The following is a 25,845-nucleotide window of genomic DNA, read 5'->3' on the forward strand; positions in this document are numbered from 1 at the left end:
AAAATACATTTCAAAAATAAAACAGCAGCATGTGTGAAGAGTGTGTATGTATGTATGTATGTATGTATGTATGTATGTATGTATGTATGTATGTATGTATGTATGTATGTATGTATGTATGTATGTATGTATGTATGTATGTATGTATGTATGTATGTATGTATGTATGTATGTATGTATGTATGTATGTATTACATTTACATTTAAGTCATTTAGCAGACGCTCTTATCCAGAGCGACTTACAAATTGGTGCATTCACCTTATGATATCCAGTGGAACATGTATGTACAGTAAAGCTGCGCGTTGCTAACGTAAACAGTCTTAAAATCGCTGTGCTCTCTCTTTTGAGGTGGATTCCACCTGGGAATGGGGGAATGTTCTAGCAGACGCGGTTTATGGTTTATCTCTCTATAAAATAAAATGGTTTATTGGTTTATGTATGTATGTATGTATGTATGTATGTATGTATGTATGTATGTAGGTATGTAGGTATGTAGGTATGTAGGTATGTATGTGTGTGTGTATGTGTGGCGTCAATATGCATGTGTCTGTGTTTTGTGTGTGTGTGTGTGTTGGAATGTTAGTGTAGTGTGTGTGGGTGTGTGGTTAGAGTCCAGTGAGTGTACATCAAGTCTGCGCAAGAGAGTCAGTGCAAAACATAATAATAGGTAAGAATAAAATAAGCGTGTGTGTGTGCATGTGTGTGTGTCTGTGTAGGTACGTGAGAGTGGAGGTGGAGAATCTACCGTGTGATGAGGACAGCGTTGTCATGGTGAGCCATGCCGTTCTCCGGGATGCTGTTCCCGTCTCCTTGGTGACTGAGGATGGACTTCTGCCACTTACAGAAGCTGTCTAGAGACTTGTCTGCATGATGGTTTATCTCCAGGTTGGGCTGGATAGAACATACAGCACACATTACAACACAGTCTGAACACATCCACAACCCTGAACATTCTGAACACATCCACAACCCTGAACATTCTGAACACATCCACAACCCTGAACATTCTGAACACATCCACAACCCTGAACATTCTGAACACATCCACAACCCTGAACATTCTGAACACATCCACAACCCTGAACATTCTGAACACATCCACAACCCTGAACATTCTGAGCACATCCACAACCCTGAACATTCTGAACACAACCCAGAACCTTCTGAACACAACACAACCCAGAACCTTCTGAACACATCCACAACCCTGAACCTTCTGAACACATCCACAACCCTGAACCTTCTGAACACATCCACAACCCTGAACATTCTGAACACATCCACAACCCTGAACATTCTGAGCACATCCACAACCCTGAACCTTCTGAACACATCCACAACTCTGAACAGTCTGAACACATCCACAACCCTGAACATTCTGAACACATCCACAACCCTGAACATTCTGAACACATCCACAACCCTGAACATTCTGAACACATCCACAACCCTGAACATTCTGAGCACATCCACAACCCTGAACATTCTGAACACATCCACAACTCTGAACAGTCTGAACACATCCACAACCCTGAACCTTCTGAACACATCCACAACCCTGAACATTCTGAACACATCCACAACCCTGAACATTCTGAACACATCCACAACCCTGAACATTCTGAACACATCCACAACCCTGAACATTCTGAACACATCCACAACCCTGAACAGTCTGAACACATCCACAACCCAGAACATTCTGAACACATCCACAACTCTGAACAGTCTGAACACATCCACAACCCAGAACCTTCTGAACACATCCACAACCCTGAACAGTCTGAACACATCCACAACCCAGAACAGTCTGAACACATCCACAACCCAGAACAGTCTGAACACACCCCATAACCTTCTGAACACATCCACAACCCTGAACAGTCTGAACACATCCACAACCCAGAACCTTCTGAACACATACACAACCCTGAACAGTCTGAACACATCCACAACCCTGAACATTCTGAACACATCCACACCCCAGAACCTTCTGAACACATCCACAACCCTGAACATTCTGAACACATCCACAACCCTGAACCTTCTGAACACATCCACAACTCTGAACAGTCTGAACACATCCACAACCCTGAACATTCTGAACACATCCACAACTCTGAACCTTCTGAACACATCCACAACTCTGAACATTCTGAACACATCCACAACCCTGAACATTCTGAGCACATCCACAACCCTGAACAGTCTGAACACATCCACAACCCTGAACATTCTGAACACATCCACAACCCAGAACAGTCTGAACACATCCACAACCCTGAACAGTCTGAACACAACCCTGAACAGTCTGAACACATCCACAACCCTGAACATTCTGAACACAACCCAGAACATTCTGAACACATCCACAACCCTGAACCTTCTGAACACATCCACAACCCTGAACATTCTGAGCACATCCACAACCCTGAACATTCTGAACACAACCCAGAACCTTCTGAACACAACACAACCCAGAACCTTCTGAACACATCCACAACCCTGAACCTTCTGAACACATCCACAACCCTGAACCTTCTGAACACATCCACAACCCTGAACCTTCTGAACACATCCACAACTCTGAACATTCTGAACACATCCACAACCCTGAACAGTCTGAACACATCCACAACCCTGAACATTCTGAACACATCCACAACCCAGAACATTCTGAACACATCCACAACTCTGAACAGTCTGAACACATCCACAAGCCTGAACATTCTGAACACATCCACAACCCTGAACATTCTGAACACATCCACAACCCAGAACATTCTGAACACATCCACAACCCTGAACATTCTGAACACATCCACAACCCTGAACATTCTGAACACATCCACAACCCAGGACATTCTGAACACATCCACAACCCAGAACATTCTGAACACATCCACAACCCAGAACATTCTGAACACATCCACAACCCAGAACATTCTGAACACATCCACAACCCAGAACACACAGAACCCAGCACTCTGTCAAGAACAGGGACAGCATTCTGCACTTGACTAGGGCTGAATTAAGATTAACGCAAGCCACTCAAACTTTTACATAAATCTGCTATTGACGTCAATGTATGATTGGGCCATCATTGTAAAAAGCACCAGTCAAAAACGACAGTATATAAGCCTATAAAAGCCATGTCCACCATTTGACAGGATTCTGACATATCTGTTAAAATAATCCATATGATAAAAAAGATATATATTTTAACTATGAATATATCCATATTACACTCCATCTGGGTAAAACGTATAGGGTTCTGTCTTAAAATGGAGAATGTATGAAGACGTATTCATCTCTGCTGGCGTCCATCCTGTATAGACAGACGCTAGACGTACAGTTCACCCTGTTTCTCCCATCAAACCTACACATTATATACAGGTAACTGCCAAAATAACGGAAACACCAACATAAAGTGTCTTAGTAGGGCGTTGGGCCACCAGAACAGCTTCAATGCACCTACTGGAAGGACGCGAAACCATTCTTCCACAAGAAGTTTCTATAATTTTGGCAGTTACCTGTAGGTTGAATGTAAACATCCTCAATCAAATCTCCCTGAGGGAAGATGTCTGAGCTCATCTCCAACGGAGAGGCTTTCATCTTTAGTGGTGGCAAACATACGATAGACGCTTCCTGTCCTCTCTCCTTTCCTCTCTTCTTTTCTACTCTCGTCCCCTTCTCTCGTCTCTTCTTGTCACTCCTCTCTCCCTTCTCTTTCCTCCTCCTACTCTCCCCCAACGGCTTGGAATAACTACCTTACTGCATAAGAAGTAACCAAACCACAGAAATTGGAACTGAGATTAGAGAAACACATCGATGTTGATGTAGAATAGAGAGATCGAGAGAGAGAGAGAGAGATAGAGAGAAAGAGGTAGACGGAGGGAGAGAGAGGGGTACACTCACCTGGTCTTCAGTCAGTACGATCAGGCGGGTTACTATAATGTTCACAACGTTTCCTAGGCTGGCATCACGGTACAGTTTGGCAACCTGACCTCCAGAAAATAAGTAAAAGACACAAAGTCAGACAAACTGAGTCCACGTGTCACGATGCTTGATCAGTATTTTCATCACACATACTGGGGGGGGGGGGGGGGGGTAGAAGAACAGCCATCACACATTCAGCTCACGCTGCGGTTTCAATGTCTGTTTTCAGTAAGAGAGAACAAACAAAATGCTAACCAAAGGGAGAAACACTTCGAATAACATTGTTCATGCACTAATGCTCGACATCGGCGTGTTTCCAATATCAGTAGGCTAGGGACTCATCTCTATTGCCTTTCCTCCAACCCTTCACCCGTATTGATGTGAAAGAACTGGACAGGTGCAAGTGAGTCCTAACTGCTTTCACCCATCCTGTAACCTCAAACTAGTGTACATGTAGGGGGAAGAGATGAGGAGAGGAAGCCAAGTTAGACCGTTGATATTAACCCCTTCTGAGATTGACCCAAACTTTATTATCAGTTTTTTGTGTTGTTGTCAGACAAAACAACACTAATCGAAGCAAAAAGCAGGATCAAACTTACAATATTCATCACAGACAGGATGTAATGCTCGATGTCTTTGCGGCCATGGTAACCAACCATCATCTTATCAGCTACCACCAGGGTCTCTACGAAACGTTCCGTGCTGAGTGACCGCCTCTGTCTGTGGCCCCCCCCGGGCAGGGTGCTGTTGGACCCAGGGGCTGGGGTGGGAGAGGACGAGGGAGAGGAGGTTGGAGAGGTTGGGGAAGGAGTGCTATGTTGGCAGGGGCTCGCGTTTTTTGTGAGGTCTAGGAAGGAAGGAGAGGTAGTTTGAGAAAAAAAGATTAGCAACTGAGTGAGAAAAGTTGATGATATGCTGTGGGAAGAAACAAAATCTTTGGGTGATTATAGGCAATGGTTTATCTGATGATCATCTCCTTGGGGTATTTGAACTTTTTTTTAAAGACAGGTAGAATGTGATACTGTTCACCTCACTAGAAACATTCAAGGGAGACTAGAACTACTGATGATTTGATAACAAATAATGAGTTCAACATTTATTTTAAAATGTCAACATAAAAAAAATGAGCCACTAAATTAAAACACAATGATACAATCAGATTTAGCCCATTGTGAAGGCATAGCCAGAGCAGAGCCAGGGGAGAGTTGGAGATAGAATTGCAGACATGTTGGGAATCTGGCCCTTTGAACCTTGCAGCTAAAGGCTTGCCTTCCTTTATGGCCCAGATGCTCTGGGGAAGGGCTATAAGATAGAACGTGTCAGGGCACGTCAGCTTCCTGCCGATGACAGCCTTCGCTGCTACTTATAAGACTTTGGTCCAAATACCTACACATCCACCTGGTTCCCCTCTAATCCCTATCCCACCACATCTCACAGGACACCGCTCTGATGAGAGCCAGAGTATGTGAATTGTCCACGTCTGGAGGAAACCCGTCACCATACCGACAGTGAAGCATGGTGGCATCATGCTGTGAGGATGTTTTTCAGCGGCGGGGACTGGGAGACTAGTCAGGATCGAGGTAAAGATGAACGGAGAAAAGTACAGAGCTATCCTTGATGAAAACCTGCTCCAGAGAGCTCAGGACCTCAGACTGGGGTGAAGGTTCATCTTCCAAAAGGACAACGACCCTAAGCACACAGCCAAGACAACGCAGGAGTGGCTTCGGGACAAGTCTCTGAATGTCCTTCAGTGGACCAGCCAGAGCCCAGACTTGAACCCAATCGAACATCTCTGGAGAGACCTGAAAATAGCTGTGCAGCAACACTCCCCATCCAACCTGACAGAGCTTGAGAGGATCTGCAGAGAAGAATGGGAGAAACTCCCCAAATACAGATGTGCCAAGATTGTAGCGTCATACCCAAGATGACTCAAGGCTGTAATCGCTGCCAAAGGTGGTTCAACAAAGTACTGAGTAAAGGGTCTGAATACTTATGTAAATGTGATATTTTATAAATAAAAAATTTGCTAACATGTATAAAAACCTGTTTTTGCTTTGTCATTATGGGGTATTGTGTGTAGATTGATGAGGGGGGGAAACAATGTAATCCATTTTAGAATAAGGCTGTAACGTAACAAAATGTGGAAAAAGCCAAGGGGTCTGAATACTTTCCGAATGCACTGTACACCAAGCTGAGGGGAGGCCAGAATGGTCCACCCCAACAGCAGCACGGTCACATCCACCGGCACCTGAGCCTAGAACCAAACCAGCACTTCCTCTGGACCGTTATGAATAACTGCACATTTATGTTACTCACCCAGCTCAGAGTCAATCCAGACGGAGGGCAGTGGAGAGCAAGGAAGAGGAACGGGGAAGGGAAGGGAGGAGAGGAGAAAAGAGAAGAAGAGAAGAGGACACTTCACCAACCTGAGATGCCACAGCCGAACTCGTGTTGGTTGGGTTGCTGCTGTGGCGAGGGAATGGAAGACTTTTTATAAATAACATGCTGCTGTCCTTCTCCCTGGTCCCATTGGCTGGAAGTGGTGGACGATATATTCTTGAATGGCTCTATTAAATACTGCTCTTCTTCTGTGGTAATAACACCGTGCTTGTTGACAAACAAGAACATCGAGAGAGACAGGTTATAAGCGAACAAGGCAAACAACATTACAACGCACACACACATAAACACAACAATTGAATTGATCTTATTGTAGTTTTAAAATAATTACGTAAACCCCTTTTATCATAGAAAATGACGGACAATTTTGTGAAAAGTAATTCCGACTCCTACCAGCCTAAATGGACTTACAGTGAACCATTTATGCCGTTTATGTGAAATGACCTTTGACAAATAACCCCTATCATTTTCATTATAGTCATCAAAATATTGTTTTACTAATGAGTATTATCAACCAGGGTGAATGCTTTTTTCAGCACAACCACAATCATCTGTGAAATGATAGGCACTCCGAGTCAGGGCTAAGCAGCTAATGGTGTGTTCCAGCCTTAGTCACGTAACATTGCAGGCTACAACACATAGAACAACTAACTCACAGCTCAGCTCTGCTCTCCTCTGTGTGTTGCACTGCAGTCAGACGTGAAAACACCCCACACTCTGAAGCAATTTGATAAATCATGTTATAACAACCAATTACACCTAGAACAACGCAGTAATTACTGGGACTGGAACCAAAGTACACAGCTCTCTGCCCTTGAACACCCCCTTTGTAACATAAATTGAAAAAGTACTTCAGAATGTGTTTATAAAAAACATTGGCACGCTGCATCACTCAGTAAAAACCCACAATGAAACCAATTAACCAAATATGACAACCTGGCACACGCCGGCAAGAAACCAATATTTGATAAAAGCCTAGCAGAGTGCGATGTCAAGATGTCTGGCAATTTACGAGATTAAACTACAGATACATTTCAGTTTTGTCCATTTTTGGTACTATTAAAACGGTATGAGGCGAAACAGACCTAATACTAATTCAATTTATGATACTGGAGCTGTGGGGCTGCCAGTACGTTTGGCCGCAACAATGGCAATACATGTTTTTCTCCAAATGATTGCGATTGGCACAGAGGAACAGGGCTTTCTCCTTGTTCTGAGACCTTTCAAAGTAAATGAGGGGGGATAAGAGTTTTTCCAATCGCTTCCAACAGTGAGTTTTAACGAAGACAGTCTGGCCAGTCCGTCAGTCTAAGATCAACAGCCTGAGGACCAATACCTCAGCTTTGATGATTAGCCGCTACGTTAAAGCAACACATTCGCTTTCTTTCTTATTTCGCTGGAGAAACTCCAGTTCAAAACCCCCTAGTCTGACCCCTAACCTCCTAACATACACTTCTCATAGATCTGACACTATCAGATGAGTCCTAGCCCAGGGAGGTGTTGAGCTATATTGCCCACCTACACTCACCCAACCCCTTCAGAACTACAAGAAATGCCTAGGGGTTCATTAGTGGCTAGGGGTTGATTTGGGACTGGGTACTAGTTTATCTGAGGAAACCGGAACCTGAAGAGAAGTTTTAGGTGTACCCAAAACAAGATTTGGCTTTGACAGTTTAGTAAGCAAACAGAAAGACAGCACTGCATGCTGATCTGTCACAGTCCATTGAGAAGGATATATATTAGGTTCGCTATGGTGAGCTGGCTGGTTGGCTGGCTTGTTGGCTAGCTAATGACTGGATGGATTTTTGGTTCTTTATAGTAGGTGGACTGGCTGGCTGGATGTTTGGTTCTTTATAGTGGGTGGACTGGCTGGCTGGCTGGTTGGTTGGTTGGTTCTTTATAGTGGGTGGACTGGCTGGCTGGCTGGCTGGTTGGTTCTTTATAGCGGGTGGACTGACTGGCTGGATGTTTGGTTCTTTATAGCGGGTGGACTGGCTGGCTGGATGTTTGGTTCTTTATAGTGGGTGGACTGGCTGGCTGGATGTTTGGTTCTTTATAGCGGGTGGACTGGCTGGCTGGCTGGTTGGTTCTTTATAGCGGGTGGACTGGCTGGCTGGATGTTTGGTTCTTTATAGTAGGTGGACTGGCTGGCTGGATGTTTGGTTCTTTATAGCGGGTGGACTGACTGGCTGGATGTTTGGTTCTTTATAGCGGGTGGACTGGCTGGCTGGATGTTTGGTTCTTTATAGCGGGTGGACTGGCTGGCTGGATGTTTGGTTCTTTATAGCGGGTGGACTGGCTGGCTGGATGTTTGGTTCTTTATAGTAGGTGGACTGGCTGGCTGGCTGGTTGGTTCTTTATAGTGGGTGGACTGGCTGGCTGGCTGGTTGGTTCTTTATAGTGGGTGGACTGGCTGGCTGGCTGGCTGGTTGGTTCTTTATAGTGGGTGGACTGGCTGGCTGGCTGGATGTTTGGTTCTTTATAGCGGGTGGACTGGCTGGCTGGATGTTTGGTTCTTTATAGTGGGTGGACTGGCTGGCTGGCTGGTTCTTTATAGTGGGTGGACTGGCTGGCTGGCTGGCTGGTTGGTTGGTTGGTTGGTTCTTTATAGTGGGTGGACTGGCTGGCTGGCTGGTTTGTTCTTTATAGTGGGTGGACTGGCTGGCTGGCTGGTTGGTTCTTTATAGTGGGTGGACTGGCTGGCTGGCTGGTTGGTTGGTTCTTTATAGTGGGTGGACTGGCTGGCTGGCTGGCTGGTTGGTTCTTTATAGTGGGTGGACTGGCTGGCTGGCTGGTTGGTTGGTTCTTTATAGTGGGTGGACTGGCTGGCTGGCTGGTTGGTTGGTTCTTTATAGTGGGTAGACTGGCTGGCTGGCTGGCTGGTTGGTTCTTTATAGTGGGTGGACTGGCTGGCTGGCTGGCTGGTTGGTTCTTTATAGTAGGTGGACTGGCTGGCTGGCTGGCTGGCTGGCTGGTTGGTTGGTTGGTTCTTTATAGTAGGTGGACTGGCTGGCTGGCTGGCTGGCTGGCTGGTTGGTTGGTTCTTTATAGTGGGTGGACTGGCTGGCTGGCTGGCTGGCTGGTTGGTTCTTTATAGTGGGTGGACTGGCTGGCTGGCTGGTTGGTTGGTTCTTTATAGTGGGTGGACTGGCTGGCTGGCTGGCTGGTTGGTTGGTTCTTTATAGTGGGTGGACTGGCTGGCTGGCTGGCTGGTTGGTTGGTTCTTTATAGTGGGTGGACTGGCTGGCTGGCTGGCTGGTTGGTTCTTTATAGTAGGTGGACTGGCTGGCTGGCTGGCTGGTTGGTTGGTTCTTTATAGTAGGTGGACTGGCTGGCTGGCTGGCTGGCTGGTTGGTTGGTTCTTTATAGTGGGTGGACTGGCTGGCTGGCTGGCTGGTTGGTTCTTTATAGTGGGTGGACTGGCTGGCTGGTTGGTTGGTTCTTTATAGTGGGTGGACTGGCTGGCTGGTTGTGACTAAAGCTCTGATGATCCAGTAAAGCAGCCTTTCTTAAAGTATGCGTCGCGACGACATGTTAACGGGGCGTGGCGACATGTCAGAGTAAAAAAAAATATTTCTAGGAACTCAAAGGAGGTCCAAACTTACTGTTTAGAGTTAGAAGAGTAGAATATGCCAGATACAATTTGGGGCGCCCCCATTGATTTTGTTAGTCACTCTCACTCAGATATCATATTAACATGGCATTAGTCATGGCAAAATGTGTAGAATTGAAGGAAATTTGCTTTAAATCTGCTAAGATTTCTCTCCACCCCAAGGCAAAATGGGTAGAATTGCAAAGTATTTGCTGTAAAAGAGCAACAACAAAAATGAGCCCCATGGCAAAGTGTTTAGAATTGCAGGAGCCCCCCGGTACTGCTGCTCATTCCGTTCATCAGCTCCGGAGGTCTACGTCACCGGTCTTCTAGGCGTCACTGAACTGGATTCATTACCACCAACCCCGGACTGTCTTGTCCCATTACGCACACCTGGTTCCCATTCCCCCTGATTAGTATGTTATATATGTGCCCTCTGTTCCCCATTGTCCTTGCCGGTTATTGGAATTAGCCTGCCGTGATGACAACCTGTCACTCGACCAGCTCATCAGCATGGCGATTCATTTGGACCTCCTGCGACCCCGGCGAAGACCTGCGCAGGATCCGGAGCCCATGGCTACACCTGCTCCGTGGCCAGAGCCGATGGAGGTGGAGCGCTTGTAGGACTCGACCTCGGGTCTGGCCGTTTCCCAGACCGCAGCTCCCCAGTTCAGGGCCCGTCCGGTCAGTACCGAGATGACGGTGGCAACCCTGTCTCTCCCGGAGAGGTACCGGTCGCATTGCAGAAGGAATCCCAGTGCGCCATCAAAGCGCTCCGGGAGGGACAGGGGTATTCCGCGGGCCGGCTCAGATGGGACTGAGGCAGGTCATGGTGTGGGGGCTGGTGCCGCAACTTGTGCTGGAGACTGGAGGGACTGCACATTCCCCTCCAAACGCAGGATAGTTGCCAGCACGCTGTCCATAGAGCTGCCGAGTCTGGAGAGACAGTCCTCGTAAGCGTAGGAGAAGGAGGAATCTGGGCCTCTGCTCCTATTGTGGGGAAAGGGGTCATTTCTCCCCGACCTGCACTCGATCCACAAATAGGCGAGGAGTTGACAAGCCATGGAATTATCCTGCTCCAACCCAGGTAGGATGCAAGATCTCCCCTCCTTTTCTGTCAACTCAACCAGTGTGTTTTCCCATTAAATTCCCTGAATACCCTATCCCCTCACTCCCGTTAGCTCTGATTGATTCCGGAGCTGCCGGGAATCTTTTAGATAGCGCATTACGCATTCCCTTGGTTCCCTTACAGTCACCCATTCTGGTTCGAGCCCTGGATAATCGTCCAATAGGGACAGGGCTCGTACATCACATCACTGTTCCCATTTCTCTGCTGACCCATGACACTCATTTAGAACAGATCACATTTTTGATTATAGACACCCCCACACACCCCGTTGTTTTAGGTCTCCCTGGTTGAGATGGCATAACCCTGTTATTTCCTAGTCCAAGAGGAGACTGTCGGGTTGGTTGCAGGAGTGTCAGGGGAGGTGTCTCGCGGTGTCTGTCAACACCACTACGGTGGAAAGTCCAGACCACGCCCCTCAAGTGGAGTTACCGAAGGAATACCATAATCTGCACCAGGTTTTCTCTAAGACCCAGGCTACATTCCGGCCTCCTCATCGCCCCTGGGACTGTGCCATTGACCTGCTGTCTGACGCAGCCCTCCCGAGAGGACACGTCTATCCCCTCTCCTATGCGGAGACCGAGGCCATGGAGACCTATGTACAGGAGAGCCTCCAGCAGGGTTTTATCCGCCCCTCTACATCACCAGCCTCCTCAAGCTTCTTTTTTGTTAAAAATAAATATTGGGGACAGTGCCCCTACATTGATTATCGAACTCTGAATAAAGCCACCGTCAAGTTCAGTTATCTTTTACCCCTCATCCCAACCATTATCGCATCAAATGCACGGGGCGCAGTACTTCACGAAACTGGACTTGAGGAGCGCCTACAATCTGGTGCGCATTTGTGCAGGCGACGAATGGAAAACGATCTTTTCCATGACCACGGGCCATTACGAGTATCTCGTAATGCCTTTTGGCCTGTCTAATGCTCCTTCAGTCATCCAGGCCTTTATTAACGAAGTGTTTTGGGACAGGCTGGGACGGGGCGTAGTGGGATATATAGACAACATTTTGGTCTATTCTGCTGACCGCGCCCAGCATGTCTCGTTAGTCAGGTCTGTACTGGGAAGACTGTTGGAGCATGATCTTTATGTTAAACAAGAGAACTGTTTGTTTTTCCAGCGGTCCGTGTCCTTTTTGGGGTACCTCATATCCACGGAGTGGAGATGGAGGAGCAACGCGTCAGCGCAGTCAGGTCATGGCTCATCCCCAACTCCGTGAAAGCAGTCCAGCGATTCCTGGGGTTTGCCAACTATTTGGTTCATCCAGGGGCTTCAGCACGGTGGTCGCGCCTCTTACCTCCCTGCTGAGAGGAGGTCCCCAGTGGCTTCGTTGGACAGCGCACACTCGTCTCTGTGCGTCGGCACAAGGAACAGGCCGACCACCACCGCAGTGAGGCGCCAGTCTGGCTCTCCACCCAGAACCTGCCTCTCCGCCTGCCCTGCCGGAAGCTGAGCCCGCAGTTTGTGGGACCGTGTAAATTCCTGAGGAGGGTTAATGAGGTAACGTACCATTTGCAACTCCCTGCTGATTACCGCATTAACCTGACTTTTCATGTTTCTCTCCTCAGGCCAGTGGTGCCTGGTCCCCTCGCTGAGGCTGGACACAGTGACGCCCGGCCTCCTCCTCTGGAGATCGAGGGAGGTCCGGCGTACTCGGTCCGTGAATTCCTGGATTCGAGGCGTCGTGCGGGGCATCTCCAGTACCTCATCGACTGGTAGGGGTACGCACCAGAGAAGCGATGCTGGGTTCCTGCGGTGGACATCCCTGGACGCTTCGCTGACCAGGGATTTTCACCATCGGCGCCCAGACCGACCCACACCGCGTCCCTGTGGTCGTCCCCGAGGCCGGTGTCGTCCCGCTGCTGGTGCAGTGCGTTGGGGGGTACTGTCACCGGATCCCCCCGGTACTGCTGCTAATTCCGTTCATCAGCTCCGGAGGTCTACGTCACCGGCCTTCTAGGCGTCACTCAACTGGATTCATTACCACCAACCCCGGACTGTCTTGTCCCATTACGCACACCTGGTTCCCATTCCCCCTGATTAGTATATTATATATGTGCCCTCTGTTCCCCATTGTCCTTGTCGGTTATTGTTACCATGTCCGTTGGTCCTGTGAGTACCTGTGCTGTTGTATCGGCTTCCATGCTACGTGTATTTGTGCACTTGTTTTACGGGTCTCGTCCCGTGTATTATTTAGAAGTTTACACCTTGCTCTTATGTTTGGGTGGAGAAAAAAAAAAAACTATTACGTATTCCTGCGCCTGTCTCCAATCACTAACATGACACAATTAAACTTAAAACTTCAATTTCTTTCTCTGCTGTCAACCAAATCTTGCTTAGGACCCCAAAAGGGATCATGTTTTTATGACCTTGGGTCCCAGGAAAACACAGAATTTCTCAATTTTCCCAGGCTGAAAAAGTCTAAGAACCCCTGCTGTAGAGAGCTTTCCCCATTAGCCTTAACCTACTATGCCCTATCCTAAGCGGCACTGTGCCAGGTGGAAGGAGGCCAACATGCTATTTAGCAAACTCCACTCTGTCTAATCCTGTGACAGTAGAGCTGAGGGTTTGTCTGAGGTAGCCAGACCAAAGAGAAGGCATAGTATTAACTCTCTGTGACTGGTCAATGGGGGCCTCCTGGCCTCCTCACAAAACAGATCCTTAAGTACTCAAAGAATATTCAAACACACTCAAATATCCACAAATACATTCAGACATACTCTAAACAAAAGTCACAGAAACCCATAAAGGGGAGTAGAGTGGTGGTGGGTGTTCTACTTGGAAACAGACAGATCGTGTTGTCCTCTTTTCCATCCCTCCATCACACATTTCAATACCCTGATTGGCTACAGTAGCTTCCTTCCAACACACACCCAAACCAAACACATCAACTCCAGAATCCCATGGTACTCACCAAGCCCTTACAGTTACTGAGTGCTACTCTGGTGGAGCTGTACTGATCCTGCAGGTATCCTACATAGTGGCAGTTCTCCACCATGTCATGTCTCCACTCCAGGCCTTCTCTCCCCCAGTACTCCACTGTGAAATGTTTGGACACCAGCTGGGGGTTGAGGGTCAAGTTTAAGTGAAAGTGCTTTCCGTAAGCAGACAGTCTGTAGAAGACTCGGGTCTGGGCCGGGTCCTGTTCGACGTGGTCGGTTGACTCTGGGCCGACGGTGGTGCTGGTTGGGTCGGCGGTTCGTCTCCTGCGACCGGGCCGGTGGTGTTTCACAGTGTAGCTGAGGAAGTCCCCATTCTCGTCCACCTGCATCGGCACAGTCAGCTGGTAGTGCTGCAGGTAGGACAGGTACTCCACTTTTACAGAAAAGAACAGATGGGGAGAGATGAGCCGTTGGAGGAGGGGTGTACAAGGAGGAAAGAATGAGGAAGAGAAAAATGAACACAGAATGTGAATCTGAGTAAGAACCTTGATACACTACAGTAAGAAGTGACATATTTAAGACAATGGGGGTCCTCCAGCCATTACAGAATATAACAGGACTACACACTACAGATAGTAGAACTCATAGAATGTAGAATGTCTATGGTGGAACTCAGACAGACAGGACAGACATGACCTCACAGTGTTCCAGAGCTAGCAGGTTGTGCTCTACAGTGGGTTCATCCCTCTAAAATAACAGTCAGGCCAGGGCCACCAGATGTTACAGATGTCTCACTGACTGACCACTGACCATGAGCAGCAACCAAGCATACACCTGCCTCACCGGGAGGACAAATCCGTTTCTCTCAAGGAGAGCAGTTCTAGCACCTTGGCTGCAATCAAGCAAGTTAAGATGTACAATTAAGCAATGAGCAGTCCTACCTTGTGAGTTGTGCGAAAGTCTTTGAAATTCAGAGGAAGCCATGACCACCACCAGGCTCAATATCAATATACAAGTCAGCGTCTTCCGCAAAATTTCCATCATTCAGAGAAAGGTCTGACATGGGGTTGGGGGGAGGAGGGGTGAGGGGGGATGTGGTGCTACTGACGGGCTAGGAACACACGATCAGTCCGGCGTGCCTGGCACCATAACAAGCCCATGGTTTGGGTCCTCTGTGGGGGGGAATGTTCTCACTACTTCTTCTTCTCTTCTTGTCTCATCCAGGTCTCATCCAGAGAACGTCTCTGAGACACTCAGATTCCTCCTGAGGGCAGCAGACACTTCCAGACCTCACTGGCGTTTCCCTTGGAGCTCATGTCAGCCACTCATCATGGGAGGTGGTGATGCTAGAATCCATCGGTAGATCAGTCAGTCAGTCAGTCACTTCAAGCACGTCCACAGCAGCAGATCTATAGATCTAGATCTATATTGGAAGCTTGTCTTGACCAATCCATCTGCATACCTGTGAATACATCATTGCATAGTTCAATAAGCATACCTGCTACAAAACAACTAGTCTACACTCTTAGAAAAATCTAGAACCTAAAAGGGTTCTTCGGGTGTCCCTAGGAGAACCCTTTGATAAACCCTTTTGGGTTCCATGTAGAACCCTTTCCACAGAGGGTTATACATGGAACCCAAAAGAGTTCTACCTGGAACCAAAAAGCATTCTATTTGGAACCAAAAAGCATTCTACCTGGGGGAAAAAGGGTTCTCGAATCGGGACTGCCAAATAACCCCTTTGGAACCCTTTTTTCTAAGAGTGTACTTACTACATAGGCTAAACTTCTAATCTGCAAATTACAATTAGCCATGGAAAAAAGATGATGCCAAACGACTGCACAGCATATTCACCAACAGTACACTCCATGACAGAAATACCCTCCTCCTGTAGCCTGCTTACCCAGCATGCCATGGTTTGTGGTTAGCAGGATAGCGTTTTTCGTCATGAATCTTGTTCTGGAGGCAGCTCTGCAAAGTGGTCGCTAGCTGGCACGGCCACAAAGTCATACAATCTGATTTTAAACCGAACCTGAACCTTAACCCTAACCACACTGCTAACCTTAACCTTAAATTAAGCACATTTTGTGTTCATTAATATTTTCAATATAGCCCATTTTGACTTCGCAGCTGACTTAACTAACGGGAAATCGCTCAGTTCTGCCTCCAGGGCAAGACTCGTGACAATAAACGTCAACATGCATGTGGATAACGGTGTTTGTGACACCATACCATCTCCACAGCCTAAGGAGAAGTCAGTCTTTCAGATATTCCACAGCAAGTCACAACAACAACACGATGATCAAGTACAAAAGCAGCCCGTGCTTCGATGTCCGCCAGCCTCCTCAGTCAACACAGCACCTGTCTCTATAACAGGTTTAGGCATCTCTCTCCCACTGACTCTCTCTGCAGCCAGGAGCAAATCAAAAGATTAACGTTGCTCTCAGCAAGTCCTCTGTATGTGTGTGCGTGTGTAATAACGCATAAATAAAGGTGTTATAATAGTGTAACAACACACACATTTATCATTGAACCTATCCATCAATGAATGAATAAATCAATCACTTGTTCTATATTTCAAACCACTTACCGGATATTCTTCAAGAAAGAGAGGGTCACTCACTCACACAGCTCATAAACGGCATGTAATACTTTTAAAACCAAGTCCAGGCGAGGTTCCAAGTTTATGTCCAAGTGAAAACGCGTAAATTCCAGTAATCACCTCTGATCTATCGGATGTGCGTAAAGACAGTATGGGTGGTTATCTGTCTGTGGCTAGAATCCAGTGTTGGAAGCGGCGTGTTGCACCTTCTGTAAGCTCTATATAATGAACATCTAGCGGCACATTTCCAGACAGCAGCGCTACATCTACTTGGCCACTCCGTCTGACCCAGACATTTGGCACCCAGCCCGAATACATCAGACTACACGACCGACCGACCGACTGAAATAAAAAACATTTCACTGCTCCTTTCAAGTTAGTCTAGGAGGATATGTAATTCAACTACAACTGGAATATTCTACCAACAGTTCAACACTGTTCCTATGTTAGGGATTACAAAAAGAGTATGAAAACGCCGGGGATAATTATTGTTAGCTATTGTAGAAATGACAGACACTATCTCGCTCAAGTCATATGGGTTTGTTTGACGCCTTAACACACAGACAGAGACGGACCGTTCTTGCAGATGTGGACCTGTTTTAGTGAGTTACAAATGTAACAGTGCAGAGAAAGTTGGCTTAGACATCAAGCCAGTTTAAAGAGACACGTGATTTTTCTATAAACGCTGGAAGAAATAGTGGATCCAACTTTAACCAACATTTACTCACCAAACACTGTATGTGTAAAGAATTCCAAGTGCCTATTAGGGTTGTACTTTTTCACGTTTCATCTAGTTGTAATTTAGTTAAAATCACAAAATAGGTTTTCCAAAAGATGTACGCTACAATGTGAAAGATAAATCATTGGATTTTCTGTTAAAAAAAAGAAGAAGATGGTTAGCCTACATATTTGAAAGAAAATGGATCTGCGGCGGCTCCGTTAAAAGCGCATGAGAGACACACAGCATTCTCTAGTTGTGTCTATGGAGTGTTGATAGTTACCGTCCTCATCTTCATTGTCAGCGGCAAAGCCCAACGGTGGAGTGTAGAGTAACGTTACAGAGTGCAGACAATAGACTTCGCCTGCGCTGAAATTCCGTAGTAGCCAGATGACTTCTCTCCTCTGTCCATCACTTTTCGGTTTATGCCATTCTCTATATCCCCATGAGAGAGAAAACAGAGGAACATAAATGTCTTAGCAGAAAAGTCTATCCCCAAGAATAACTTTTAAACTAACTCCAAAATAAGGATACCTAATTCATAGCTCAATTGTCCTCTTTAAAATAGACTTGGTGTGTTATCTGAGTTGTTATTTTAGATAACGCAGGTAGTATGCTGCACAATAATAACAAATAGTCTACATCTAGGACAGTGTATGCAACACAGCTAAATTGAGTTGAAGTAGCAGCCTTTAATACGGTATACCCGGTCTGGAACCATCGCCAAGTTCTGAGCTGCTTCAAATTGGCAGCTTTTTCAGGCTGGGAGGTTCAGCTGACGTCATTGCAGATGTGCGTATTCTAACATCAGCTGTGCGCATGTTCCGATCTAATATCACGTGCGGGGGGGGTTGGGGGTACAAATAGGTTGCAGGTACTTCTCTTTTCCAGAACCTATAAGCACAAAGTGTAGCATAATTGACAGTTTTTTGCCAACTATCACAGTAGAAAAAATTTGGCATACTTTAAAGTGTCTATTGCAACGAAGTTATACACAGGTGTAGAAAAACACTATTTTTTCTGTGGATGTTTGGTTATTAGGAGACCTAGCTAACATATAGTAGTGAAATTGGTCAACTTTAATAGTCTGCCCTAGACCTTGGCCTCTTATGGTATACCATCTATAGTGTACAATATGTACATCTCTACAGGCCAAATTTTTGACAAAGCTAACAATATCCTGCATTTATTCTTGTTATGGAATAATAGATATGGTTTAAATAAACGTATATTGTCTACCTAGTAAAACAATTATTTGCTCCAGTGCTGTTGCTGAAATGCACCGGTGACTAAGTTGGCCTAGGAAAAAATGAGATGAGTCAAATAAGCAAAGCTGCAATTTTGCAGAATGTAGTGTGTAACCTACTTAAGAAGGAGAATCACTCTGACGATGAACACAGAACTATTTGAAGGATTGTTGCGCCTTCTTGTGTTCAAAAACTATATAGCAACTTTGAGCCATTATCAACTGCAGTAATAAATGATAAAGAACTGTATTTTTCTTAATCTCAGAAACTCATCTTGTCCTTTTTATTTCACCTGTACTTATTGTCTTGTTAATTGTGGTATTTGATGTGGGTTCTCTCATTGTGGGTTTGATTGAATTCCAGGCTAAATTGGAGTTGAAATGTAAAAAAAGACGACATGTGCTGTCTTTGCCACCTTGGCCTGTCTGAGAGGTGGTTTGAAAAAACGATTTAATAAACTGAAATGAAATAATTAATAAACCTGTTTGAAAAACTAAAATAGACTGAAACTATTATATTTGACTCCAAAACGAACTAAAATAAAATAAATCATGAATGATGTTCAGTTTTAGTTTTGGGTGGGCAAAAATCTAATTGGGTTTTACTTTTTTTTTTTCTAATCAGGATTTCAAGCTTCTGAATCTGGCATGTCACATTGAGAATGGACGTGTTTGGGAGCATCATAACGACTGCAGGCGACTGCTGACTGACTGACCTACAAGTCACCTTGCATCATAAATAACAACTCATTAGTATTTGAAGATCAGTCAGTCAGTCGAAATTTACCCATGAAACATTGCGGTTTTGATCATCTTGAACATAACCATTGACTTTATCATTTAAATGTAAACTCAACAAGATAATGTCTCCACAAGCAGCAGAGTGGGGTAACATCTCACAGCAAGAACTGGTAAATCTGGTGCAGTCCATGAGGAGGAGATGCACTGCAGTACTTAATGCAACTGGTGGCCACACACGGTATTGACTGTTACTTTTGATTTTGACCCCCGTTTGTTCAGGGACACATTATTCAATTTCTGTTAGTCACATGTCTGTGGAACTTGTTTAGTTTATGTCTCAGTTGTTGAATCTTATGTTCATACAAATATTTACACATGTTAAGTTTGCTGAAAATAAACGCAGTTGACAGTGAGAGGACAATTTTTTTTGCTGAGTTTGTATATATACACACATTTGCTAAAATTTCAAAAATCTGTTATCAGTTTGTCATTGTGGGTTATTGTGTGTAGATTGATGAGGAAAATGTGATTTAATACATTTTAGAATAAGGCTGTAATGTAACATAATGTGGAAAAAGGGAAGGGTTCTGAATACTTTCCCGAATGCCCTGTATATTTATTAATTCCATGATTGTACTTTTAGATGTGTGTATTTTTGTGAATTGTTAGATGCACTGCACTGTTAGAGCTAGGAACACAAGCATTTCGCGACACCCGCAATACCATCTGCTAAATATATCTATGTGACCAATAACTTTTTATTTTCCTTTCTTTTATTTCAAATAAAAATCTTAAAACGAATAGAAATAAAAACGAATATAAAAACACAAAACCATTAAGTCTTTAGTAAACATATGACATATCATTTATTTGGTTGTACTGCCTTGAGCAAGGCACTGTAAAACAACACATTTCACTGCAACTAGCTGGTGTGTGACAATCGAACATCATATTTTACTGTATTTTTATTTTACCTTTATTTAACTAGGCAAGTCAGTTAAGAACAAATTCTTATTTTCAATGACGGCCTAGGAACAGTGAGTTGACCTTTGAAACACCATTGTTGACACAAGAGGATGGGAGCGTAGCATACACCTGTAAAACCCCTCTCAAGCAAAATGTATGCAAACAGAATCCCTTCCACCTCCTCGTTTGCTCCCTCTCTCACACACACACACCTGTAATGAGAGTATATATATATATGTCATAATTTTTTTAATTACTATGCTCATGGTAGATATGTTACCATGGTAAGTTGGTTTAACCCCAGTGTTGGGGAGTCATGTAGTTCAACTAGTAACTTACCTCCATTTTCGAGTAGTGGTAGTTGAACTCAATTCAAAGCTTGGTAGCGTTTTCAATAGTTAATTCCTTTTTTTGCCGTGTAGAGGTGTAGCTAACTACTGGAACTACATACTACTTTTTTGCTAAAGGAAAATAAAAAAATGGTGAAGTAGGCAATCATTTTCCTATTCGGCATCAGACCTGCCGAATTCTCGCTTTTGTGTTTAAATAGGCTAAATAACACATTCCGTTAACATTTGACCCCAGAATGATCTGTCGTGCATTTTGTAGTCTGTGACATTTCAGATTGAGATATGAGACTTTTTCATGAAGTAGTTTGGATGTAGTGAACTACTTGTTCAAAGTATCTTTCGTTAAGTAAAATGATATATATATATATATACAGTGGGGAGAACAAGTATTTGATACACTGCCGATTTTGCAGGTTTTCCTACTTACAAAGCATGTAGAGGTCTGTAATTTTTATCATAGGTACACTTCAACTGTGAGAGATGGAATCTAAAACAAAAATCCAGAAAATCACATTGTATGATTTTTAAGTAATTCATTTTCATTTTATTGCATGACATAAGTATTTGATCACCTACCAACCAGTAAGAATTCCGGCTCTCACAGACCTGTTAGTTTTTCTTTAAGAAGCCCTCCTGTTCTCCACTCATTATCTGTATTAACTGCACCTGTTTGAACTCGTTACCTGTATAAAAGACACCTGTCCACACACTCAATCAAACAGACTCCAACCTCTCCACAATGGCCAAGACCAGAGAGCTGTGTAAGGACATCAGGGATAAAATTGTAGACCTGCACAAGGCTGGGATGGGCTACAGGACAATAGGCAAGCAGCTTGGTGAGAAGGCAACAACTGTTGGCGCAATTATTAGAAAATGGAAGAAGTTCAAGATGACGGTCAATCACCCTCGGTCTGGGGCTCCATGCAAGATGTCACCTCGTGGGGCATCAATGATCATGAGGAAGGTGAGGGATCAGCCCAGAACTACACGGCAGGACCTGGTCAATGACCTGAAGAGAGCTGGGACCACAGTCTCAAAGAAAACCATTAGTAACACACTACGCCGTCATGGATTAAAATCCTGCAGCGCACGCAAGGTCCCCCTGCTCAAGCCAGCGCATGTCAGGCCTGTCTGAAGTTTGCCAATGACCATCTGGATGATCCAGAGGAGGAATGGGAGAAGGTCATGTGGTCTGATGAGACAAAAATAGAGCTTTTTGGTCTAAACTCCACTCGCCGTGTTTGGAGGAAGAAGAAGGATGAGTACAACCCCAAGAACACCATCCCAACCGTGAAGCATGGAGGTGGAAACATCATTCTTTGGGGATGCTTTTCTGCAAATGGGACAGGACGACTGCACCGTATTGAGGGGAGGATGGATGGGGCCATGTATCGCGAGATCTTGGCCAACAACCTCCTTCCTTCAGTAAGAGCATTGAAGATGGGTCGTGGCTGGGTCTTCCAGCATGACAACGACCCAAAACACATAGCCAGGGCAACTAAGGAGTGGCTCTGTAAGAAGCATCTCAAGGTCCTGGAGTGGCCTAGCCAGTCTCCAGACCTGAACCCAATAGAAAATCTTTGAAGGGAGCTGAAAGTCCGTACTGCCCAGCGACAGCCCCGAAACTTGAAGGATCTGGAGAAGGTCTGTATGGAGGAGTGGGCCAAAATCCCTGCTGCAGTGTGTGCAAACCTGGTCAAGAACTACAGGAAACGTATGATCTCTGTAATTGCAAACAAAGGTTTCTGTACCAAATATTAAGTTCTGCTTTTCTGATGTATCAAATACTTATGTCATGCAATAAAATGCAAATTAATTACTTAAAAATCATACAATGTGATTTTCTGGATTTTTGTTTTAGATTCCATCTCTCACAGTTGAAGTGTACCCATGATAAAAATGACAGACCTCTACATGCTTTGTAAGTAGGAAAACCTGCAAAATCGGCAGTGTATCAAATACTTGTTCTCCCCACTGTATATATTTTTTTAACCAATACTACCAAATCCAAATGTTTATCACAGACACCATCACATGGGGTGCAGCAGCCATTCATGGAAAACTTTGAACCTTGGCGTTAACAGCTCATAATTGTCACTCAAAGATGAATACGGGGGATTCATTATTATTGTATTATTATTATTATTATTATCAGTTTGTAAGATAAGCCCCCTTTACTTTTTGGGCCTTAAACTGGTGCTTGACCTCATGCCTATATAGGCTCTATACATGTGTATATATGTCTCAAATTGAATTTAGTTATGAGGTATAGAGCCATGGAATTAATGTACAAGAGATTTTCATCTTCATATTCACAAAGTGATTGTGGTTCACCTCCCTTATGGACAAGCCAACATAATAAAATCATTTTCATAATGTTTTTTAAACATGCAAAACTGCATGTTCATTTCCTTGTTTGTGCATCTTCGTGTAATAAAGTTTTCTATTGGTAGTTAGTCCCTACTCTTAGTGGCTGTAAAGTATATGGCCATGTCAATCACCTGTCCTGAAACAGTATATAATTATGTTCCTTTCCAGTACCCTCCCTCAGTTCTCCACCTGCCGCCACCGAGGATTCTCGCCTCTTCTTCTGTACATTACTATCATTCAGCTCAACTACATCATACCGGTGAGATTTATTTCACAATAAGTTATCACATGACTGGAAATCCTGTTTGTAGGTGAAGTAATAACTATAGAAACTGTTTTGACAGGAATTGTTCACGAGTAAGGTTTTATCATGTTTTCATGACAAATATGCATGAATTTTCCATGGGTTTGACATTTTGCTTGGGCTACTGGTAGCTTTTCTTGCATGGTGCAGAGAACTGAGAACACGGTAATAGTACCACAATGTAGGAACCATAAGGAACAGAACAGCTAAGAGCCATTGTTTAGGTTGTACTTAATGACCTGAGCCATGTTATCTTCCATAGAGAGACCATGGCTGCCGTAACTAGACAGCCAGGGAGCTACCATCCATCAGACTTCCAGACTGGCCTCTGCGACGTCTTCAGTGACTGTGGGACATGTACGAGGACAGAAATTCCTATTTAACTAAATGGCTGTATATCTTTTGTACCTCCAGTATTTTTTCTTCATTTCATCCATGACTGAGCGAGCAGAATGTACTTTTTTAAATTTGCTTTCTCCTCCTCTTGGACTGAGAGGTAGTAACAGTATAAGGTACTTCTACCGTACGTTCTCTCTCTCTCAGGTTGTTATGGTTGGTGGTGCTTCCCTTGTCTGAGCTGTTCTATCGCCAGTGATATGGATGAGTGTTGTCTGTGTGGGCCAACCATGGCCATGCGCACCATGTACCGTACAAGATACAACATTAAGGTGAGTTCCTTTCATATACTGCAGCAATATAGTTATATGAGGCTCTATAACTGTTACTCGGTCACATGAAACATTCTAACCAGAGGGACAGGCTCAGATGTATGAGGCTCTCCTTGCCTCTCTTCTGCACTAACTGTCTTGTTCGGTTTGGTGTCCAGGGCTCCTTGTTTGGGGACTTCTGTTCCATCTTGTGGTGTAGGGTCTGCTCTACCTGTCAGCTGAAGAGAGACATAGATCTAAGGAAGGAGCAGGGGATCTTCTGAGCTCAGGTACAAGCATGAGTCTGTCCACGTTTCACAGCACAGCTATTTATTTTCCGATAGGAATGATCTCACCCACCCACCCACACACCTGAGTGTGTCTATTAAACCTTTGAGCTACAGCCAAATATCCTATTACAAGGTCCCTTGCACACATCAGCGGGTACTGAAAGAGCTGCTCAAATAAGAGACTGGTGTAAATGATGCCTTGCCTTGAATTTATGGTAGTGCTGTCGAAACTGTAGTGAGGTCATAAATGATCATGTAGCCTTGGACCTACTGGCCCCTTCAACCTTATGTAAGTGGAACACATTGAATCATTTGTGTTCTTTGTGGCAGGTAAAGCGTTTTAAAGACAAGATGTACTAGCGTTTACTGGTATTCATGTCTCTTTTCCTCTAGATGGCGCCAGATACCTGAAGAAAAAGATTTGAGCTGCACTTCCAGTCTTCTGAATTAGTTTTTGCTTTTGAGACAAGAAACAGAAAGCAATAAATGTCCGGTATTCTTTTTACCAAACATAATTTGTCAATATAAATGCTATTAAAACACTCCAATAGTAGGACATGTATTGTGGCTTGATTACTCAGAAATTCCTAGAAATTGCGCATCATCATTCAAATATATATATTCTCTCTTATTTAAAAAACAAAAATGTTTCTCCCCTTTACTGCTGGTATGGACCACTTCTATGTTACATTATAAAGAATCAAATTTAAATTATTGTACACAAAATAAGTAAAAGATAATCTGAGCAGCGATATAACTCAAGTCAGTTAATCATTTCTGACACACAGGGTGAATGAAGCACTGTACACATGTATTGGTTAACCTGGTCATTAAACTTTAGGCCTACTAGTTACCCATGTTTTGCAATAGAGATAAAGGCAGTGACAAACCACAAGTCCATTGGAGATTATGGCAGATAGATTAATCATGTAATTGTCAAACGGAGCCCTGCCATACAGGTGTGTTTGAAGTGTTCCCCTCTGTTGTGTGTGATATGCTCATTTATGATACCTGATAAATACACAACCGCTTGGATATCTGTGGTGATACTGTTTGAGATTTTTTTAAGACTAGAAAAAAAAAATGTGTGTCACTGTCAATAGAGCAGAAGGGGGACTTTGGCCAGAAATTAGGTCAGGTCATTGATGAACTGGTTTCCCAAACACTGATAAGAGTATATAGACATTTATTACGAGGAGAAATACTCACCATCACCAGGAGAATCACTCACCATTACCAGGATAATCACTCACCATCACCAGGAGAATCACTCACCATCACCAGGAGAATCACTCACCATCACCAGGAGAATCACTCACCATCACCAGGAGAATCACTCACCATCACCAGGAGAATCACTCACCATCACCAGGAGAATCACTCACCATCACCAGGAGAATCACTCACCATTACCAGGAGAATCACTCACCATTACCAGGAGAATCACTCACCATTACCAGGAGAAACACTCACCATTACCAGGAGAATCACTCACCATTACCAGGAGAATCACTCACCATTACCAGGAGAATCACTCACCATTACCAGGAGAATCACTCACCATTACCAGGAGAAACACTCACCATTACCAGGAGAAACACTCACCATTACCAGGAGAATCACTCACCATTACCAGGAGAATCACTCACCATTACCAGGAGAATCACTC

The 25,845-nt window shown here is 44.6% G+C and overlaps 2 protein-coding genes across 4 annotated transcripts in view; one reads left to right on the forward strand and one right to left on the reverse strand.

Annotated features, from left to right (window-relative positions):
• LOC139543735 (A disintegrin and metalloproteinase with thrombospondin motifs 6-like) overlaps positions 1–18,006 on the reverse strand; it is an 89,527-nt gene extending 71,521 nt beyond the window's left edge. For all 3 annotated transcript variants that reach the window (XM_071350101.1, XM_071350100.1, XM_071350099.1), the window contains exons 1-7: positions 17,546–18,006; positions 14,884–15,404; positions 13,975–14,375; positions 6,367–6,547; positions 4,540–4,787; positions 3,920–4,003; positions 747–892 (exon numbers count right to left, since the gene is read on the reverse strand). In XM_071350101.1, coding sequence (XP_071206202.1) covers positions 747–892; positions 3,920–4,003; positions 4,540–4,787; positions 6,367–6,547; positions 13,975–14,375; positions 14,884–14,986 — 1,163 coding nt within the window. In that variant the 5' untranslated portion in view covers positions 14,987–15,404; positions 17,546–18,006. The remainder of the gene's footprint in view (positions 1–746; positions 893–3,919; positions 4,004–4,539; positions 4,788–6,366; positions 6,548–13,974; positions 14,376–14,883; positions 15,405–17,545) is intronic.
• Positions 18,007–23,087: 5,081 nt separating this feature from the next.
• Positions 23,088–24,729, forward strand: LOC139543694 (placenta-specific gene 8 protein-like). The gene is made up of 5 exons (XM_071350011.1): positions 23,088–23,194; positions 23,502–23,596; positions 23,783–23,907; positions 24,066–24,176; positions 24,570–24,729. Exons 2-4 carry the CDS (start codon positions 23,509–23,511, stop codon positions 24,168–24,170), a joined length of 318 nt encoding a protein of 105 aa, XP_071206112.1. The 5' UTR covers positions 23,088–23,194; positions 23,502–23,508; the 3' UTR covers positions 24,171–24,176; positions 24,570–24,729.
• Positions 24,730–25,845: the final 1,116 nt, after the last annotated feature.

Source organism: Salvelinus alpinus, chromosome 18 (genome assembly GCF_045679555.1).
Source record: "Salvelinus alpinus chromosome 18, SLU_Salpinus.1, whole genome shotgun sequence".
In the NCBI taxonomy this organism is placed as follows: domain Eukaryota; kingdom Metazoa; phylum Chordata; class Actinopteri; order Salmoniformes; family Salmonidae; genus Salvelinus; species Salvelinus alpinus.

What these genes read in the sequence shown, in the direction of transcription:
- LOC139543694 (XM_071350011.1), top strand. Translation starts at nt 23,509, where the DNA reads ATGGCTGCCGTAACTAGACAGCCAGGGAGCTACCATCCATCAGACTTC. An exon ending in CTTCAGTGACTGTGGGACAT is followed by an intron (nt 23,597 to 23,782) that starts GTACGAGGACAG and finishes TCTCTCTCTCAG; the next exon opens with GTTGTTATGGTTGGTGGTGC. An exon ending in GTACAAGATACAACATTAAG is followed by an intron (nt 23,908 to 24,065) that starts GTGAGTTCCTTT and finishes TTTGGTGTCCAG; the next exon opens with GGCTCCTTGTTTGGGGACTT.